This window comes from Mustelus asterias, chromosome 28 (genome assembly GCF_964213995.1).
Source record: "Mustelus asterias chromosome 28, sMusAst1.hap1.1, whole genome shotgun sequence".
Lineage (NCBI taxonomy): Eukaryota > Metazoa > Chordata > Chondrichthyes > Carcharhiniformes > Triakidae > Mustelus > Mustelus asterias.
In genome coordinates this window covers 8,022,220-8,044,793 of record NC_135828.1, presented here as the reverse complement: position 1 = coordinate 8,044,793, position 22,574 = coordinate 8,022,220, and the positions used below count along the sequence as shown (strand labels likewise).

The 22,574-nt window shown below is 46.4% G+C and overlaps 1 protein-coding gene across 2 annotated transcripts in view; it reads right to left on the bottom strand.

Moving 5' to 3' along the window:
* csgalnact2 (chondroitin sulfate N-acetylgalactosaminyltransferase 2) overlaps window positions 1-22,574 on the bottom strand; it is a 60,080-nt gene that overhangs the window by 11,080 nt on the left and 26,426 nt on the right. For both annotated transcript variants that reach the window (XM_078199463.1, XM_078199462.1), the window contains 2 exons: window positions 13,983-15,426; window positions 2,027-2,243 (listed from right to left, as the gene is read on the bottom strand). In XM_078199463.1, coding sequence (XP_078055589.1) covers window positions 2,027-2,243; window positions 13,983-14,655 — 890 coding nt within the window. In that variant the 5' untranslated portion in view covers window positions 14,656-15,426. The remainder of the gene's footprint in view (window positions 1-2,026; window positions 2,244-13,982; window positions 15,427-22,574) is intronic.

Genomic DNA, 22,574 nt, shown 5'->3' with positions numbered 1-22,574 from the left:
CTACCTGATACGCTGCAAGAAAGGATGTCCCGAGGCATAGTACATTGGGGAAACTATGCAGACGCTGCGACAACGGATGAATGAACACCGCTCGACAATCACCAGGCAAGACTGTTCTCTTCCTGTTGGGGAGCACTTCAGCGGTCACGGGCATTCGGCCTTCGCGACACACGACAGCGCAGAGTCGCTGAGCAGAAACTGATAGCCAAGTTCCGCACACACAAGGACGGCCTCAACCGGGATATTGGGTTCATGTCACACTATTTGTAACTCCCACAGTTGCGTGGACCTGCAGAGTTTCACTGGCTGTCTTGTCTGGAGACAATACACATCTTTTTAGCCTGTCTTGATGCTCTCTCCACTCCCATTGTTTTGTTTCTTAAAGACTGGATTAGTTGTAAGTATTCGCATTCCAACCATTATTCATGTAAATTGAGTCTGTGTCTTTATAAGTTCTGTTTGTGAACAGAATTCCCACTCACCTGAAGAAGGGGCTTAGAGCCTCGAAAGCTTGTGTGGCTTTTGCTACCAAATAAACCTGTTGGACTTTAACCTGGTGTTGTTAAACTTCTTACTGTGTTTACCCCAGTCCAACACCGGCATCTCCACATCATGACCTCATTGAAATGCATCGGTCTATTGTTAGAAGCCCAGATCGGGCCAGACTTTCTGTCACCAAGAGATCCTGTAGAAACCTTACCTGATAACAAGTTCAACAACATGGAGATGGACACCTGGGGGGCGGACCCTGGTGTTCTGTCAGGCAGACATCAAGAAACCCACTGGATATTGGAACCCCCTCCTGGGACCTCATTGGCCGGAAGCCAGAGAAGTTTCTGGAAAGGCAAGCAGGCTGGGGATAAAGGGACACACTCAGAGGCACACTGCAGCGAAGACTCGATGAGGGAGGCAGTTGTGACCATTCAGAAGACTGACCAGAGAAGGAAGGAAGGAAGAAGCTGCCATCGAGACGACAGACCAGAGGGACTCAGAGAATCAGGCCTGCAGTTTAACCAAATCACCTTTACGGGTAGTATACTTGAATCTGGGGTATCCTCTTGTTTTATGTGGGTAATGTAAGGGTTAATAGTGTTATTATTAATAAACTTGTTGAACCTTTACTTGTGTTTGTCCTTTGTCCACCTTGCAAATAAGGGCACCGGGGTAAAACCTTGGAGTAGGTAAACTGGTTGAAAGTATCTGAGAATTCACAGGTACAACACCTTTCTCTGCACTGTAGGGATTCTATGAAAGCTTGGGAATTTAGATGTGGATTAACGGGCCACAGAGTTTCAGTTATACGAAATTCAGATGCACCAATTATACAGTTATGTGGCCTTGAAGTTATGCTGCATGATATGATTGTTTGTACAAAATGTCTTTGCTATTTTATCGGACGATTTAACCCATTTAATAACGCGTCCCTCAAAATAGCAGACAAAGGAATGTCTATGGTGCTAAACTTTGTTCCCTAAAAATAAACTTTATTCATAAAATTTGTAAAAATACATTGCAAAACTCTTCAACCTGAAAGTACCATAAAACTCGACTTGTCCCCATAGAGTGTGTTCCACTCTTAGGAGCCTCTATACAATTGTAATTATTTTGATATTTCCAGTAATACCCAGTGTCCAAATACCCTGGTTGAGAAGCACTGATGGACAAGCATCAGGTCACATTGATTGCTCCCTTTCGCAATGGGTGGCACAGTGGTTAGCACTGCTGCCTCACAGCGCCAGGGACCCGGGTTCAATTCCAGCCTTGGGTCACTGTCTGTGCAGTGTCTGCACGTTCTCCCCGTGTCTGTGTGGGTTTTCCTTCGGGTGCTCCGGTTTCCTCCCACAGTCTGAAAGACGTGCTGGTTAGGGTGCATGGGTTGTGCTAAATTCTCCCTCAGTGTAACCCGATCAGGCGCCGGAGTGTGGCGACTATGGGAATTTCACAGTAACTTCATTGCAGTGTTAATGCAAGCCTACTTGTGACACTGATAAATCAACTTAAGCTTAAGAATCATCAGTGCTCCTACCTGAAATTCTGCATGAACTGGGCAAAGGCCTCAGTCCGGCCAGACAGTGGCACGATTATGTTGATGATCTGGTGCGAGACGTCGATTGTTTCACTTTTGACTTTCATGAGCGGTCCAAAAGGGCGGAACAGTGTGACGTGCTGAAATTCATCCAGGAATTCCTTTTTGTAAAACAGTTCATATAAGGTCCCTTTGTCTCTCTCCGTACGATAGTAGCCTGAAACACAAATACATTGGGAATTTAAAGTTCAGTTATTAGTGTCACAAGTAGGCTTACATTAACACTGTAAGAAGTCTCACAACACCAGGTTAAAGTCCAACAGGTTTATTTGGAAACACGAGCTTTTGGAGCGCTGCTCCTTCCTCACACAGAGCATGCTGACATTTTTAATGCTTGCTTGCTTTTTTTAAAACCTGAATTTACCAAAACAGTCCTCTGAACTTCTTCCCCTCTCTAAAACACATTTTAAGGTACGGTGTGCTGTGGGCATAGCCACGAGAGTGCCACAGTGGCCCGGAGGCTGTGATTCTGCGCTGTGTGGGGGTTAGGTTGATTGAACATAGAACAGTACAGCACAGAACAGGCCCTTCGGCCCACGATGTTGTGCCGAGCTTTATCTGAAACCAAGATCAAGCTATCCCACTCCCCATCATCCTGGTGTGCTCCATGTGCCTATCCAATAACCGCTTAAATGTTCCTAAAGTGTCTGACTCCACTATCACTGCAGGCAGTCCATTCCACACCCCAACCACTCTCTGCGTAAAGAGATTGGCTATGCTAAATTGACCCTTAGTGTCAGGGGGACTAGCAGGGTAAATACATGGGGGTAGAGCTTGGGTAAGATTGTTGTTGACGCAGCTCGATGGGCTGAATGGCCTCCCTCTGCACTGTAGGGATTCTATTCTATGAACCGTGTGTGGAAGTGGCCTTGGAAATAGCTATGCTCTTGAGACTGGGGCACATAGTCAATTACAGTGTCATAGAGTCATAGGGGTTTACAGCATGGAAACAGGCCCTTCGGCCCAACTTGTCCATGCTGCCCACTGTGAGAATGAGAAAAAGTGTGTGAGAAAGAGTGAGGGGTTTGTGTGAGTTTGAGAGTGTGTGTGAATGAGAGCAAGAGATACTGTGTGTGTGTTAATGTGTAGGAGTGTGTCACTGTGTACACAAGAGATAGTGCTCCAACCGTTTGTGTACGAGATTGAGAGGATGAGTGTGCGTTTGTGCCAGAAAGGACTGTGCATGAGTGTGAAGGGGAGGTGTGAATTTGTGTGTTAGTGTTTGTTTGTGTGTGGGAGGGAGTGTGGAAGGAGCCCCTTTACCCCACTTGATCTCGCTCAGCCAACTACGCCAGCTCTAATCACTTCCTCATTAAAGCTTAACATACAGCAGAACTGAGCAGGCAGGAGCCTGCCTAACGTCTCAGAAGGTTTTAAAAGAAAACAGATTCTCCTGCTCCTCCCACTGCTAGGAGTTGGTGTTCAGAATGTCGCCCGTGCCAGAAGTTCTCCAATTGTTCTCCAGAGGGCGGTGTGAGGCTCCAGGTTCGAATCCCCCAGCCCCCTGGAGGTGGCGGAGAACATTCACAGGAAGTGTGCAAGACTTTGACGAGGTCTGGAGCGAAACAAGGAGGGATGAATAGGCTTTGAGTGAATGTGCAGTCGCACTGCGATTGCTCAAGAGATCTGTAACAGCACCGAATGACCAGCAGACTCATCAGGATTAGGTTTCCACAGAAGGGGGGGGGGAAAAAACAGACAGAATGTAATCAAAATGGAATTTAATTTATTCAGCCACTGGCAAGCAGTGGCCAAGTTTAAAGGGGCCTCTTCAGCCAAGTGCTATATTTTACCGTAAGGCACTTTAGTAACATCAATTCAATGGCTGGAAAATCCAACCACAATTTGATTTCACAAGTGCAACCAGCAGCTTTCAACTATCACCATTTCAACTCGGAACTCAAGTGCGCTGAAACAAAAAAAAAGAGGAAAAAAATTTTTCCTTCCTCACAGGGGGAGCTTTGAGTTGATCCAGAGACAAATGGCAAAATCTTACAGCACTGCAAGCCACCAAAGCTTTCCTCCGGGTATTAGAAATTGTAGCTTTCTTTCTCATGTCGGCAAGGTGGCACAGTGGCTAGCACTGCTTCCTCACAGCGCCAGGGATTTAGAAACATAGAAAATAAAAACAGGAGTAGGCTGTTCAGGGACCTGGGTTCAATTCTGGCCTTGGGTCACTGTGTGTGTGGAGCTTGCACCTTCTCCCCGTGTCTGCGTGGGTTTCCTCAGGGTGCTCATGTTCCCTCCCACAGTCCAAAGATGTGTGGGTTAGGTTGATTGGCAATGCTAAATTGACCCGTAGTGTCAAGGTCATTGCCAAAAGGCCCCCTAAATGATTTCCCCTTTGTGCTCATAACTAGCTGGTATGCAGAGCATGACATCAACCACACAGTCTGGGACTGGTGTTACGTGCAGGTAGGCTTCCTTCCCTCAAAGATATTAAAAATAAAATGTACCAACTGATTTTTTAAAAATTCATTCATGGGACAGAGGCGTCACCCATTCCTAGTGGCCTGAGGGCAGTTGCGTCAACCACATTGCTGTGGCCCTGGAGTCACACGTAGGCCTGACCAGGTAAGGACGGCAGATTTCCTTCCCTAAAGGACATGAGTGACCCAGATGGGTTTTTCCGACAATCGACAATGGTTTCAAGGTCATCAGTAGATTCTTAATTCCAGAGTTCTTTTATTGAATTCAAATTCCATCATCTGCTGTGGCGGGATTCGAACCCAGGTCCCCAGAACATTAGCTGAGTTTCTGGATTAGTAGTCTGGCGATTACGCCACTAGGCCATCGCCTCCCCAAACAACTATCTGGAAACTTTCCACGCTCATGTTTTCTGGTGCTGGTCCATAAAAGGCCAGATCTATTGCTTATTGGGTAGTTCAGTGCCAACATACCCAAACCCATTACAACAGGCAACTAGCTTTTTGCCTTTACCTTGGGAAGAAAACCAGTCCAAGCCTTGCTCATTCTAAACAACTCCCTGATGTGTTTGTGCAATTTGTATCAATGCCAGTTCTCACCACTTAAAACATCCCTCACCCACCCCACTCCGCAGTCCTGTTGTGTTTGAAACCAAGCAAGCCTCAGTGACTTCCTAACACGCTTCTGGTCGCATTTCTTTCACCATATTGCATGCAGATTCTTAGCTTTTCTTTTGATAACACTGCAGTCTAAGATTATAATTAACAATTGGTTCTAATTGCCTACACAATCTACAAGAACTCAAAACCTCGCGAGAAGTTGCTGATATTTATAAATTGAAAACCAGCAACCACAGGAACAGGGATTGGACATTCAGCCCGTCCTTCATTCAGGCAGATCCTGGCTGAATTGTACCAATGAGTATAATGGGCTATCATAGACCATCAAACCTCAACACGCCGCCCTCTCTCCGCTCATAGGTTTTCCAGACTAGAATAAGGATGAGACCTGCTATTGGACTCAAACAGAACGAGCAGATAAGCTGCTTAACTGGGAGGCGGGCCCCAATCTCACAAGTATCATTAATATTAAATCGGCTAATTTCAAACGCTCTGTGCTGGTGCCAAAAAAGAAGCAGCACGTAGGCCCCACATCCCCACACGGCCCGATCTCAGCTATTGGGGCAGGAGCAAGAGTCTCAGCACATCCTTGCAGAGAAGGGAGAAACGGGAATAAATCAATGCTGAACGAACACTAGGACAGACACTCAGTCTTTGTCCGAAACTCCTCTCTTTGCAACCTCAGCAGAGTCATAAAGGTTTACAGCATGGAAACGGGACCTTCAGCCCAACTTGTCCACACCGCCCTTCTTTACTAAGCTAGCCCCAATTGCCCACATTTGGCCCATAAGCCTCTATTACCCATCTTACTCATGGAACTGTCTAAACGCTTTTTAAAAGACAAAATTGTACCTGCCTCTACTACTACCTCTGGCAGTTTGTTCCAGGCACACATCACCCTCTGTGAAAAAAAATGCCCCTCTAGACCCTTTTGTATCTCTCCCCTTTCACTGTAAACCTATGCCCTCTAGTTTTAGACTCCCCTACCTTTGGGAAAGGATGTTGACTATCTAGCTGATCTGTGCCCCTCATTATTTTATAGACTTCAATAAGTTCACCCCTCAGCCTCCTGCATTCCAGAGGAAAAAAAAATCCCCTTATAACTCAAATCTGCTGCAAACAAATGGGTTAATTTATCTAATGACAGGGGAAAGCCTTAATACGCTCAGCAGAATTTCTGCATTCCCCTCCAGAATTCTCCACTTCCCCCGTTAATGATCTCCAGGAAATTTCATTTCTGTACAAAAAGTCCAAATGAAAATATGCAAAATGGAAAGTGAAGGTGATCATTAGTGACCTGGACTGAGCATAGAAATTAGGAGCAGGAGGCCATTCGGCCCTTCAAGCCTGCTCCGCCATTCATTATGACCATGGCTGATCATCCAATTTAATAGCCCGATCCCACCCCCCTCCCCCAACCCCCCCAATGTCCTTTGACCCCCTTTGACACAAGTGCTATATCTAACTGGTTCTTGAAAACATATAATGTTTTGGCCTGAACTCCTTTCTGTGGCAAAGGCGAAATCTCTTGCGTACGGTAATCCGAGTTAAGCAGTCTTCAAGTGCCCTATTACCAGCCTACACAGAGGGAGATTATGGGATAATATATACACAAGGCTCTTAATGTCCATTTAACTTTGTCTCAGTTGTCAGCATGTTTACATATTATAACTTCATGTAAAATCTAGGCCAGTTATCTTCAGTAGCCAAGTCACAACACATTTTATATACACAAATAAATAAATACTAGTTGCAGAATTGATTAATTACACAGAGGAATGGGAGAAAATCTAGCTAGTTCCAAAGGTTGAAATATTCCGCACTCTTTCCACCTCCTTGATCGTTTTACTCTGCTAGAGATTTATCTGGAATCAGCCATTAATATCTGCCTTTACCATTTACCCAGGCAGGCAGTCTGTTCCGAACACTCACCAGCCTCTCTGGAAAACACCCAACACAAAACAATCATCGGGATGAAGAGAATAATCCTGCAGGATAAACAAGCTGGTGAAGGATGTCACAGAGTGACGTACTGGGCTGTGGGGAGAATGAGGAGAAGTTGAGGGAATCATTTCACGTGCTCCCCGTGGACTGTGGGAAAGACACATGGGCGAATCTAAGTTATGTCCCATAATGGATGGAAGACGAGGAAAAAAAGACTTTGAATCATTGCCCTGGAGGAGACTCCTTGGCCCATTGTCTGCACGAGCAACTCAGCCAGTCCCAGCTCCACCACTCATTTTCTGGAGCCTTGTAAATGTTGCCATTTCAGGTACTTATCCCATTTCTTTTGAAGGTCAAGATGGAAGAAAATTCCACCACATGCTCAGGCACTGCATTTCAGATCTATTCATTCATGGGACATTGGCTGGCCAGCATTTATTGCCCACCCCTAGTTGCCCTTGTAAGGCAGTTGAGAATCAACCACATTGCTGTGGCTCTGGAGTCACATGTAGTCCAGACCCGGTAAGGATGGCAGGTTTCCTTCCCTAAAGGACATTATTGAACCAGGTGGGTTTTCCGACAATCGACGTTGGTTTCACAGTCATCAGTAGATTCTTAATTCCAGATGTTTTATTGAATTCAAATTCCATCATCTGCCATGGTGGGATTCGAACCCAGGTCCCCAGAACATTAGCTGAGTTTCTGGATTAATAATCTAGCAATAATACTACTAGGCCAGGGCCTCCCCTTTTCTACAGTGATTGGGAGCACATTTAAAAAGTTTCCTCAACTTTCACCTCCCCAGACATTTTTTCATTCCTCCCTAGGGAACAGTGCATTAAAAAAATTCCTCGTGTCACCTTTGGTTCTTCTGCCAATCACCTTAAATTGCTATTTCCCTTTGCCATTTGTCCATTGCTGGCCTTACTTCACCTTGCTCTTGGTTCTTCACCCTTCCACTATTGGAGACAGTGTCGCCAGCCAGACCCCTCACATTCAGCATTTGCATTTATATAGAGCCTTTTATGACCTCACGATATCCTAAATGCAGTCGCTGATATAACATAGCAAGAGGATGGGTTCTCCTTCAGCACAGATAGTAGGTTGGAATGGTGATGGCAGAGACTTTCAAATAGCTTCTTGGCCCTCTTGACAGTGATGATGGATGTCAAGCCAGGGCAAGATGAAAAATAGCCAGCAATGGACAAATGACAAAGGAAAATAGCCAGCTTTAAAGTCACATGACTGCAATTTGGGTACACCTCCTGACTCCCAAATCCTGTCCACTATCTTCAAGGCACAAGTCAGGTGATGGAATACTCCTCAACTGTCTGGATGAGTACGGATCCAACACACAAAAATCTTGACACCATCCAGGACAAAGCAGTCCACTTGATTGGCACCCCATCCACCACCTTCAGCATTCACTCCCTCCACCGCAGATGCACAGTGGCAGCAGTGTACCGGGTGGCATGGTGGCACAGTGGTTAGCACTGCTGCTTCACAGCTCCAGGGACCTGGGTTCGATTCCTGGCTTGGGTCACTGTCTGTGAGTTTGCACATTCTCCTCGTGTCTGCGTGGGTTTTCTCCGGGTGCCCCGGTTTCCTCCCACAGTCCAAAGATGTGTGGGTTAGGTTGATTGGCCATGCTAAAATTGCCCCTTAGTGTCCTGAGATGCGTAGGTTAGAAGGTAAATATGTAGGGAAATGGGGGTAGGGCCTGGGTGGGATTGTGGTCGGTGAAGACTCGATGGGCCAAATGGCCTCTTTCTGCACTGTAGGGTTTCTATGATTGTGTACCATCTACAAGATGCACTGCAGGAACTCACCAAGTCCTCTAACACAACATCTTCCAAACCCATGATTGTTACCATCTAGAAGGAGAAGGGCAGCAGATACATGGGAACACCATCACCTGGAAGTTCCCTTGCAAGTCACTCAGCATCTGACTTGGAAATATATTGCCGTTCCTTCATTGTCGCTGGGTCAAAATCTTCAAACTGCCTCCCTGTGTGCTGTGCGTGCACTTACCACATGAACTGGTCCGTTTCAAGGCAGCAACTCATCACCACCTTCTGAAGGGTAACTTGGGATGGATGGGCAATCAATGCTGGCCTAGCTAGTGTTGCCCACATCCCATGAAAGAAACAGTGGGAACAATGCTTTGAAATGCTTGGGCGGCATGGACATGTTGGGCTGAAGGACCTGTTTCCATGCTGTAAACCATTATGACTCTAAAGGGCGGCACAGTGGAAGATGGAACAGTGGTTCACACTGCTGCCCCATAGCACCAGGGACCCAGGTTCAATTCCGGTCTTGGATCACTGTCTGTGTGGAATTCGCACTCTCTCGCTGTGTCTGCGTGGATTTCCTCCGGGTGCTCCGGTTTCCTCACACACTCCAAAGATGTGTGGGTTAGGTTGATTGGCCATGCTAAATTGACCCCAGTGTCAGGGGGGATTAACAGGTTAATTGTGTGGGGTTACGGGAATAGGGCCTGGGTGAGACTGTGGTTAGTACAAACTCGATGGGCCGAATGGCCTGCACTGTAGGGATTCTATTCTAAATACAATTTTTTCCATCCTGCAGTTCTACTGGTGTCAACGGCCCTCCATGTGGAGGGAACCTGGGATTTCCACTTGGTTGAGATACCCATTGACTTGAGCAATGGAGCTACTGGGCAAGCTATGGTGCATGCTTTTTTAAGAACTGTTTTGTTTAACTCGCTATTTTTTTTTATATAGCATAGATTAGCTCAAACTGTCCATTAATGAGATGGCATTAAAAGGTTATGGTGGTTCTCAGCTGAATGCCTGCTGCTATTTTAGAGGGTGTTGCCTTCAACCAGGTCACTGTATTTAAGACAATGAGTAATTCAGTGCCAGTCAATGGAGGTGAGTGAGCACGGGGAAATAAATGGTTGTACAGGACTTGGTGAAAGTTAGGATACGGGCGGCAGAGTTTTGAATAAGCTCAAGTTAATGGAGCGTGGAAGATGGGAGGTCAGCCAAGAGAACAGTGGAATCGTCAAGAGACTGCAAGGCAAAATGTAATCTGTAAATTATGCTGCGCTTTAAACAAGCCGAGAATATGGAAGCTACCACGGTTAAAGCAAGTTCTTTTCTTTTTCTTTCAACAGTGAACATTTAACCAGAGTGGCAGCAGGAGAAAGACAGAAATCCAAGTTAACAGAACCACAGACATTTACAGCACAGAAAAAGAGGCCATTCAGCCCATTGTGCCTGTGCTAACCCTTTACTAGAACAATCCAAAACAAATACTAATGCCCTGATCCCACCCCACAGCCTGGTTTCAAACATCTGCCCCAACTATTTATCTAATTTTCCAAGAAAAGATGCTATCCTCTCCTCCTCAACCATTTCCTGTGACAAAGTGTTCCTTCCTCCAACAAGCCTCGGAGTAAAGAAATTAATGCTCAAGTCAAATGCCAGGTAGTTTGGGTAGGTGGTGGGGCGCGACATTGCTTCGATGCTCATTAAAGCATCCGTCTGCAGTAAATAGTCGGACCTGGAGAAACAACTTTTTGACTTGAAGTCCTTGGCGCTTGCGACCAAGTCAAGTTGACACTGATAGCTCACTGAAAACTTCAGAATCATAGAATCCCTACAGTGCAGAAGGAGGCCATTCGGCCCATCGAATCTGCACCGACCACAGTCTCACTCAGCCCCTATCCCCATAACCCCATGCATTTACCCCAACTAGTTCCCCCTGACACAAAGGGGCAATTTAGCATGGCCAACCTGCACCTCTTTAGAGTGTGGGAGGAAACCGGAGCACCCGGTGGAAACCCACGCAGACACGGGGAGAACGTGCAGACTCCACACAGTCAGTGACCCGAGGCCGGGAATCAAACCCGGATCCCTGGGGCTGTGAAGCAGCAGTGCTAACCACTGTGCCACTATCCTGATGACCAGTCTTATCAGCTGCTCCTGGATATAGAAACATAGATACAAGACAGCGGCTCCAAGGGGAAATGACTTCTTTTTTCTTATTGTAACCGAGATGAAACAGTGCCTGAACTAATGGGCCCTTTCACTGCACATTCAAATGAACTGGATATCCATTAACTAGCGCATTCCACATTAGAAACACATTTTTAGCTAATAGAACCAGTGAGCAGCGAGGTCTCAAATAGTTTCATGCCATCAATCACCCAGTTTCAGTCAGGGGTTACGTACAGACACATACTATTTCAAAGGAGAGTAGGTGAGCTGTCTCTGGTGCCTTGGCCAATATTTATCCCATCAAACAACATCACTTAAACACTTCCCACTGCCTCGAAAAAGCAGCCAGCATAATCAAGGACCTTACATACTCTCTTCCACCTTCTTTCGTCAGGAAAAAGATACAAACCAAGCGAGTCTGAGGTCACGTACCAATTGATTCAAGAACAGCTTCTTCCCTGCTGCTGTCAGACTTTTGAATGGACCTACCTCGCACTAAGCTAATCTTTCTCTACACCCTAGCTATGACTGTAACACTACATTCTGCACTCTCTCCTTTTCTTCTCTATGAATGGTATGCTTTGTCTGTATAGCGCGCAAGAAACAATACTTTTCACTGTATGTTAATACATGTGACAATAATAAATCAAATCAAACAAAAGTCTGAGAACACAGACCAACCGACTCAAGAACAGCTTCTTCCCTGCTGCCGTCAGACTTTTGAATGGACCTACCTGATATTAAGTTGATCTTTCTCTGGACCCTAGCTAGGGCTGTAACACTACATTCTGCACTCTCTCCTTTCCTTCTCCCCGATGTAGTCTATGAACAGTATGCTTTATCTATATAGTGCGCAAGAAACAATACTTTTCACTGTAACCCAATCTATGTGACAATAATAAATCAAATCAAATGTTACAGAGTCATCACATCATTTTTGGGAGCTTGGTGTGTACCAATTGGCTGCCATGTTTCCTACCTTGCAACAACAGCCGCACTCTGAAGCAAGTACTTCACTGGTTGTGTATTGCTCTGGGGGCATGAAAGGCACTGTACAAATGCAAGTTCTTTCTTGCTATTACGCTAATCTACTCTCTGGAATTCTGCCAGTTCCCACATTGGTTGGCACACCCAACATAAAGGCAAATGCCACCTTGATCAGTGATGTGTTGGTGTTCAGTGTGCGGTTTCACTGCTAGATTTTTTTTAAGGTAAAGACGTGGGGCGGGATTTTACGGTCTCACTCATCCCGAAACTGTAAAATCCCACCTGATGTCAACGGGCCTTTCCATGGTCCGTCCCTCACCCGCTCCGATTCCCATGGCAGGCGGGACGGTAAAATTCTGGCCTTGATGCTTTCGACACGCCAAATCCCACAAGGAGGAATGAAGATGATTAACCAGTTACCCAGCTTGTGAAGGTGTCGACAGAAGGCGGAACAGAGAACATCCTGCTCTTTCCCCAATCAGTACCAAGCATTCCTCAACATTCAATTACTGAACTATCAGAGGTGAAAATCTGGGACTGATCTGAAGGACTGTGTCAATGACAGTGCAACATCATTACACTCCTATGGTACCGCACTGGAACACCAGTCCAGTTCTAGAAGGGCAACAGCTCCTTTAAAAATCAACACGCCAAGTGGCTGAATGCTTATTCACGAGGACGGTTCCTAGAATGAGGAGCATCAGTTCAGAGGTTGGGACTGTTTTCCTCAGAGAAAAGGCTGCTGAGAGGAGATGTGATAGAGATATTCAAAATGAGAATGGCTCTCGACAGAGTAGATAGGGAGAAAGAATCGAGAGCGAGAGGATCGAGAACAAGAGGGCACAAGAGGCAAAAGCAGCATCAGTGATAGGAGGGAAAGCTTTTATCATACAGCGACTGGTTAGGGTCTGGAATGCATTGCCTGAGAGTGTGGTGAATCATAGAATCCCTACAGTGCAGAAGGAGGCCATTCAGCCCATCGAGTCTGCACCGACCACAATCCCACCCAGGCCCTATCCCTGCAACCCCCCCACACTTACCCTGCTAATCCCCCAGACACTAGGGTTAATTTAGCATGGCCAATCAACCTAACCCGCACATCTTTGGGCTGTGATAGGAAACCGGAGCACCTGGAGGAAACCCACGCAGACACGGGGAGAATGTGCAAACTCCACACAGACAGTGACCCAAGGCCAGAATCGAACCCGGGTCCCTGGCGCTGTGAGGCAGCAGTGCTAACCACTGTGCCAACGTGCTGCCCCACAGTGGTAGAGGCAGGTTCAATTGAAACATTCAGAAGGGAACTAGACTGTTATCTGAAGAGAAGAAATGTGCAGATTTATGGGGAGAAGGCAGGGGAATGGAACTAGTCGAGTTGCTCACTTGGAGAGCCAGTAGAGAAGTGATGGGCGAAATAGCCTCGTTCGGCACTACTTTTGTTTGCATTCAGTAAAAGTAGCGGGATCCTGTTGGTTAAAACACGCCCTGACAGGACTGCACAACTCTTTAACAATACAACAACTCAGCAAGTGGCAAACCTCACTCCGGAATCTCAAGCATAAAAACCTAGGCCGATACTCCAGGGGAGGACCGAGGGGTCCGGCACTCAGACTTTCTGTTGCTTGGATGAAACGCTAAACCTGTCTGCCCTCTCAGGATGTAACAGCTCCCTCGGCATTATTCAAAGACGAGTAGGAGAGTTCTCCCCAATGTTTCGACAAATATTAATCACTTAATCAACACCTCTACAAACCGTGGGAGAGTGCGGCATGCAAATTGGCTGCCACATTATAAAAGCGACTACACTTCAGGAACAATTTTGTTAGCTGTTCAGCACTTTGGGAGGTTCCGCGATTGCAAAGAGCGCTGCATAAATCAAGTTTTTCTCGACTACATCCTGCTACTGCACGACTACACACCCATCACTGAATGGAAAATATAATGGTACTGCACCTTCTACAAAGTCATTCTCAGTGTAGGTGTGTTTCTGCCCTCGGTCATCATCAGCTTCGTCATCATTATCTTCCTCCTCCTCGGGGTTGTTCAGTACCTCCAAACCCGCCTCAATGGCCTCGGCGAAGTCGTCCCTCCTATCCTTCCTCACGGCTTTCTCCTCAGGGTGTCGGGTCAGGCCCATCTCCAGCTGGTACACTTTGGTCAGAGTGAAGCTTTCGAAGGGCACCACCGCATACTCGCTGGGCACCCTGGCGCCCACGCTAACCTCAGCCTTGTCAATCTGGGAGTGCAAGAACTCCAGCAAGTCGTTGGGAAAACTCTCCTTGCTGTTCTGGCCTCCTCCTCCTCCTCCGCCAGTCAGAGCCGGCCCCTTCTTCTCCTGCACAGATTTCAGCTTCTCACTCATTTCCTGCAGCTCCTGCTTCAGCTGAGTGATCTGCCGCTTGAGGCTCGCGGCGCGGGTCAGGTAGTGCTCCTCCTGTTCCTGCAGGAGGGCCTGATAGTATTCTTTGCCATACGGTTTTCCTGGAATGCCAAGCAAGAGGGGATCGTTATCCGGCCGAGGCGTGCACTCTAGCAAGTACAAGAGGGAGATGAGGCAGAAAAACAGAGCGAGGCCTAGCAGTAGGCGCCGTGTCCAAGCCTGCATCAGCAGGCCTCGGCGAGGCATCACCGCAAGGATTGCTGCCGGCTCTCTCTCTCAGGAAGGACCCGTCACCTCATTGATGTAGAGCTTGCTTCCAGATCTAGCCAGCTTCAGGACAGCCTTGGGTTAAAGCCATGGAACATCGGGTTCTCCACGTGTGTGGCCAACTCTGATTAGGCAGTTCCGTTGGCGCTGGCAAAATGGAAGGAGGCCAGCAGAGAATTTGGCTGGTTTTGGTCAGTTTGGCCACCGAGAGGGGAAAAGGAACTTTGAACGTGTTGGAAGTCGGATGAATCTGCGGTGCTTCAGCACGGACAGGCCTCTTTCAGCAGGCTCTGGTTGCGTTTTATCTCTTGCCCTGCAGTGGAACACCAGTCCATTCTAGGTGAGGCCCCCACTGAATTTCCATGGAATGGCGCCAGCTTTGGTTTTATTGATGTTAACCTGTGTCCTATTTGCTCAGAGCTAAAGGCAGCAAGCACGGGTGCCCATTAAGTTTTATATGGGCAGGACACACCTTCAAAGGAAAACCTCTGATCAACAACAGGCCACCAAACAGCTAATTATACTGGTCAGAGCAGACCCAGGGCTTTCTACTGCAGCTAAACCCTAATGGAAATGCTTAATAGGTTCAGTTCACAAGATGCTGTTGTGTCAAGACACGTTGTTCCAGCGCCCGTCAAGCTGCCTTGGTTTCTCCTGCCAATTATCACAGCGGGGTGGTCCTGGTCATTTGCACAGAGCTGGTCAGACATGAACTAGTAAGTGACAGGAAAGGTCGCGGGAACCTGTCTCCTGAAAAAGGACAGAGAGGGAGAGAAAAAAAAACCTGGTTAAAACATGAAAAATAAAAGGCAGAAAAAAAATTTGTACCCCCTGAAGGGCCCATGCAAACAAAAAAAAACATTTTAACCCAGCAAGATATCGCTAATGGGCAACTCTACTTGCAGAATAATGAAGAGTTAGAATGCCATAAGGCAGTCATTTCTCTGCAGGGGAGGGGCCAAACAACATCAACAACTTGATTCAAGCAAAATACTGCGGATACGGGAATCGCAAACGAAAACAGAAAAATGCTGGAAAATCTCAGCAGGTCTGACAGCATCTGTGGAGAGAGAATAGAGCCAATGTTGAGAGTCAGGGTGACCCTTCGTCTCTCTCTCTCTCCGTAGATGCTGTCAGACCTGCTGAGATCTTCCAGCATTTTTTGTTTTTGTAACATCAACAACTTGTATTTATAGACCACGTTTAACATCATTAAATGTCCCAAGGCTTGCTACAGGATTATCGTCCAATGGGATTTGGCACAGACTCAGCTGAAACAAAAGGAAAGGACAGGCGACTAAGATGTTGATTAAAGAGGGAGGTTTTAATAAGTGTCGTATTCAGGGGAGGGGTGGGGGGGATGAACAGAGAGCTTTAGGGAGGAAATCCATAGCTTAGAATCCATGCAGGCAAGGCCTGGCCACCAATGGTGGTGGTGAATGCACGAGAGGTCAGAATTGGAGGAGTGCGAAGGTTACAGAGCACTAGAGGAGCTGCAGGATGATAGGGAAGGGAAAGACCATGGAGCGATTCGAACGCGAGGATGGAATTATCAGCGCAGGGAGCTTTATTCTAACATTTGAAAGACATAAGCAGTTACCGAGAGGAAAACAGAAATGTCACTCCAGTAAAAGCTTTTTAATATATAGCAACAAAAATAACATTCTTAAATCATTAACAGGAAAAAGTCATGACATTTGTGGTAAATAACTCGCATTTTGATCAATCCGAGAAAGACATAAATTTCTCTGATTCCACAGGATTCTCTCACGGGCGCCAGTTTCAAAACGCAGGACAAAAGAGTTTGGATATCGTAAACTAAAACAGCAAGAATGCTTTCAGAATGAGTTACTGCTTTTATGGAGCCTTATTCCAGACACCCCACCACCAGAAGAAACGATTTTGGTCAAGGGGTTAAGGGGGGGGGAGAGCAAGAGTATAGCATCAAGATAGAGGGCTAGCCATGATCACATTGAATGGCGGAGCAGACTCGATGGGCCGAATGGCCTACTCCAGCTCTTATTTTCCTGTGTTTCTTATCACTAGTTACGAATGGCACACAACAAAAATATATTGCACAGAAATCACATTTTAAAATACCTCAATTTTATTAGAGAACAGTTAATTATGGAGAAGAAGGGCATTCTGCTGTTCATCATTAAAAGGGGAGGTTAATCTCCCCACAAGGAAAGTAGGGATTGAATGCAAACAATTCTACTTTAATTTATTGGCAAGAACTTGTCATTTTGTTTCACTTCCTCCCCCAGTTTTAGAATGAGGACAAATGACATCATCTGTGGTTTTGCATATCAACTGGTCGGTCTTCAAAACCATCCGGTGCAGTTGGTCAGATGATGTGGTATTTTATTAAGGACAGAAGTGCAATGTCAATGTACTATTCTGAGGCGTAGCGACTTGACCCAGCTGTTTCATTAAAGCCACAAGATCAACTGTTGTAAATGTCCACTAGCAGATCTGAATAGCATCATCCACAAGATACACCACAGCTCCTCACCAAGGCTTCTTTGACAGCTCTTCCCAAGCCCATGATCTCTGTTGTCTAGCAGGACGAGGAGCAGCAGGAACATGGGAATGCCACCACCTCCAAGCTCTGCTCCAACTCTCACACCATCTTGAGTTGGGCATTTACTGGCCATTCCTTCACGATCATAGAATCCCTACAGGGCAAAACGAGGCCAGGAGGCCCTTCGAGCCTGCACCGACAACAATCCCACCCAGGCCCTATCCCCTTAACCCCACATATTTACCCTCATAATTTCCCTGATGGTAAGGGGCAATTAAGCATGGCCAATCACCTAACTTGTACATCTTTGGAGTGTGGGAGGAAACCGGAGGAGATCCACGCAGACATGGAAGAACGTGCAAACTACACAGACAGTTACCCAAGGCTGGGATTGAACCCGGGTCCCTGGCACTGTGAAGCAGCAGTGCTAACCACTGTCCTTAATAATTGACAGATTATCCCATCTGCAATATGTTAATATTAAGAACTGAGGGTACAATCTGGGCTGACATTTTGATCCCATTACTGCGTAAGTGCTACATTGTTGGCAGTGCCAGTTCAAAGGTAAACCACAGTCTTGGAGCGCTTCACAATAAGAGACTGGAAAATTCTCCAGCGTCCAGGCCAACATTCTTCCCTCAAAAAAAAAAGTGTAATTGGTTATTTAGTTGGATCTTTGCCTAACTAACAACCATTACACCTAAAGCACGTTCAGAGATGCATTGAGGTGTGATATAAATATATTTTCAAAAAAATTACTTCATCCTTAAAGTTATAAAGCCAATACTCAAATGCTTATTATTAAGCCACTCATATCTTGGCACATCCAACTCCCGCTGCCTCAGCAAGGCAGCCAGCATAATTAAGAACCTCACGCACCCCAGACATTCTCCCTTCCACCTTCTTCCATCGGGAAAAAGATACAAAAGTCTGAGGTCACGTACCAACCAACTCAAGAACAGCTTCTTCCCTGCTGCCATCAGACTTTTGAATGGACCTACCTCACATTAAGTTGATCCATCTCTACACCCTAGCTATGACTGTAACCCTACATTCTGCACTCTCCCCTTTCCTTCTCTATGAACGGTATGCTTTGTCTGTATAGTGCGCAAGAAACAATACTTTTCACTGTATACTAATACATGTGGCAATGATAAATCAAATCAAGTAATCATATACTGAAGAAATGCAGATGTATCTGCAAGGCTTCATTTACACATTTGTGGATACTGGGAATTTCAAATAGAACGGAAATTCTGGAAATACTCAAGCTGGTCAGGTAGCATCGGTGGAACGGTTAACATTTCAGGTCATGACCTTTCATAAAACCCCTAACCTGATTTGATTTGATTTATTATTGTCACATGTATTAGTATACAGTGAAAAGTATTGTTTCTTGTGTGCTATGCAAAGCATACCATTCATAGAGAAGGAGTGTGTGCAGAATGTGGTGCTACAGTCATAGCTAGGGTGTAGAGAAAGATCAACTTAATGCAAGGTAGGTCCATTCAAAATTCTGATGGCAGCAGGGAAGAAGCTGTTCTTGAGTCAGTTGGAACGTGAGCCCAGACTTTTGTACCTTTTTCCCCGATGGAAGAAGGTGGGAGAGAGTATGTCTGGGGTAAGTGGGGTCCTTGATTATGCTGGCTGCTTTTCCGAGGCAGCAGAGAGCGTAGACATAGTCAATGGATGGCAGGCTGATTTGTGCGACGGATGGGCTACATTCATGACCTTTTGTAGTTTCATGCGGTCTTGAGCAGAGCAGGAGCCATACCAAGCTGTGATACAGCCTGGTACAGACCATCCATCCCTGTGCTCTCTGTAAACTACCTGCATTTACGTAACGTATTGAATACAGTAAAGCATCCCAAGGTGTTCTACAGGCGGATCATCCAACAAAGTTGGACATCGAGACACACTTGATATTAGAACTAAAGCTTGGTCAAAGAGCTAGACTTTAAGGAGTACCTTACAGGGAATAAGCAAGAGATGGAGCTCGGGGTCCAGGTATCCGAAGACGGTGGGGCAATTAAATTGAGGATGCACAAGGGGGCAGAGTTGGAGGGAATATATGTGTATTAAACCTTGTTGGCGCCAGTCTGATTTGTTGAGCTTGATCACTAAGAAGCTCTATAAAATACCACATCACATAATGACCGTTCTCTCTCTTTCCGCCTCTTAGAGGGAAGGAGGTAAAAGTGCTTCAGGGAACTTAAAATAGGAAACCTCAAACTCATCATCGCTCACATGAAGGCAGGATAAAACAGTTCCTATTACATTTTGAGAAATAACGATACTAATTTTGTTAATTAGAAACTGCAACATTCCTGTGAGAGCAAACAATGAGGATGGATGTTTGGATAATCAAACTAAAGCAAATTAGAATAAAATAAAATTCTGGACTCCTGAAACAATCCTGGAAATAAAGGGCAGATGAACTGATTTTGTGAGGAGCCTGATGTGCGTTTCCAGAATGTTCTATTCTGACTTCACACCAAACAAATTAACAATCAGTTCCTCACCTTCAGCACGAAACATGGCGGTGTGAAACTGAGGCAAGTGGCTTCTCCGCAGCGAGAGGTGTAAGCTCAGCCGAGAGGCACCGTCTGCAGGGGACAGCCACGGCTCAGTGGGTAACACTCTCACCTCGGAGTCAGAGGTTGAGAGTTTGGGTGGCACAGTGGTTAGCACTGCTGCCTCACAGCGCCAGGGACCCGGGTTCAATTCCAGCCTTGGGTGACTGTGCGGTGTCTGCACGTTCTCCCCGTGTCTGCGTGGGTTTCCTCCGGGTGCTCCGGTTTCCTCCCACAGTCTAAAGATGTGCAGGTTAGCCACGCTAATTTGTCCCTTAGTGCCCCAAGGTTAGGGGAATTAGTGGGGTAAACAGGTTATGGGGATAGGGCCTGGGTAAGATTCTGTCGGAGAGTCAGTGCAGACTCAATGGGCTGAATGGCCTCCTCCTCCACTGGAGGGATTCTACGACTGCATGGAGCACAGAATCCAGGCTGACACACCAGCACAGTAATGAGGGAGTGCTGTACTGTCACGGGTGCTGTCTTTTGGATAAGACGTTGAGCCAAGGCCCAGTCAGCCCTCTCAGGTCAACGTAAAAGATCCCATGATAACAATACTTAAAGGAAAGGACAGCCCACCCAGCTCCTGACCAATACTTATCACACAAACAGCATCACTAAAATCAGGCTATCCGATCATTATCTCATTGCTGTTTTTGGGGGCTTGTTGCGTGTTTATCTGGCTGGCACTTGGATACAGATCAAAAGTACTTCATTGGACTGCAGCTATCGAGGTTCAGACTGCGACTCAAATGCAACCTCACAGTCATGCTTTTTAAAATCGAAATGGCATTAGAGAGGGGAGTGTGAGGGGCCACAACTGTGAAACTTTGATGTTTTTAGTACACATTGGGGCAGCATGGTGGTACAGTGGTTGGCACTGCTCCCTCACAGCGCCAGGGACCCAGGTTCAATTCCTGGCTTGGGCCACTGTGCGGATTTTGCACGTTCTCCCCCTGTCTGCGTGTGTTTCGTCCGGGCGCTCCGGTTTCCTCCCACAGTCTGAAAGACGTGCTGGTTAGGGTGCATTCAGTAAGAAGTTTAACAACACCAGGTTAAAGTCCAACAGGTTTATTTGGTAGCTTACTGTGTTTACCCCAGTCCAACGCCGGCATCTCCACATCATAGGGTGCATTGGCCATGCTAAATTCTTCCTCTGTGTACCCGAACAGGCGCCGGAGTGCGGCGACTGGGGGATTTTCACAGTAACTTCATTGCAGTGTTAATGTAAGCCTTACTTGTGACACTAATAAATAAACTTTAAAAAAGTTAGACCAAGACTAGCTGTCGACATACAGTGAATGAACAGGGATCAGCAGACCCAGCTTTTAAAGAAACGCAGCTGTAGGAAGTTATTTTTGGGTGTGCAGAAACAGGAGTCCAATAGCTCATATAAAGAACAATGAAAATTACATTTTGTCCTGAGGCTTCTGGCAGCAGACACTTCCACGGTGATTTTCGGGACGTGCCCACCAGTGTTAAATGCGAGCTATTCACAACAGAGGTGCTGTGCTGCCATTTAACATTTACAACAAACCTCCTGCAAGTTCCAAAGCAATTTTACACTGCTGTTTGATCTTGAGGGACCAGCATTTGGGAGCCAGCTCTCTCAGCATTTACACAACTAAACCTGGCTCTCCTTCACCCGCAGTCGATTCACTGGCTCGACTGCTTTGCTTCCTGGAATCTGAACTAAAATAGGGCAAACGCAAAACGCCCTTTTGGGGGGTAAAGAGGGTGGTGAATGTCTGGAATGCGCTGCCCGGAGAGGTAGTGGGAGCAGGTACGAAAGCAGCCTCACATCCACTGACTCTGTCTACACTTCCCGCTGCCTCGGCAAAGCAGCCAGCATAATTAAGGACCCCATGCACCCCGGACATTCTCTCTTCCACCTTCTTCCTTCGGGAAAAAGATACAAAAGTCTGAGATCACGTACCAACCGACTCAAGAACAGCTTCTTCCCTGCTGCCGTCAGATTTTTGAATGGATTTACCTTGCATTAAGTTGATCTATCTCTATACCCTAGCTATGACTGTAACACTACATTCTGCACTCTCGATTCCTTCCCTATGAACGGTATGTTTGTCTGTATAGCGCGCAAGAAACAATACTTTTCACTATGTTGATACATGTGACAATAATAAATCAAATCAAATCATCTAAGGGGCATCTAGATGAATACATGAATAGTATGGGAACGGGAGGATACAGACTCCATGAGTGCATACGGTTTTAGTTTAGGCAGGGAGGCGATGGCCTAGTGGTATTATCACTAGACTATTGATCCAGAAACTCAGCCAATGTTCTGGAGACCCGGGTTCAAATCCCACCACGGCACATGGTGGAATTTAAATTCAATTAATAAAAATATCTGGAATTAAGCATCTACTGATGACCGTGAAACCATTGTCGATTGTCTGAAAAAGCCATCTGGTTCACTAATGTCTTTTAGGGAAGGAAATCTGCCATCCTTACCTGGCATACATGTGACTCCAGAGACACAGCAATGTGGTTGACACTCAACTGCCTTCGGGCAATTAGGGGTGGGCAATGAATGCTGGTCAGCCAGAGACACGCATGTCCCACGAATGAATAAAGGCATCATGATCGGTGCAGGCTTGGAGGGCCGAAGGGCCCATTCCTGTGCTGTACTTTTCTTTGCTCTTTGAAAGAAGCAGCTGAAAGTGGGTCCTGAACATGGCTGCTTATACTCTCTTTTTCCAAGCTCACCCTCCCCTCACAACTCCTCATACCTTGAGTTTTTCCCTAATTTCCTTTTTCCCCTGAAGCAGTGTTAACCT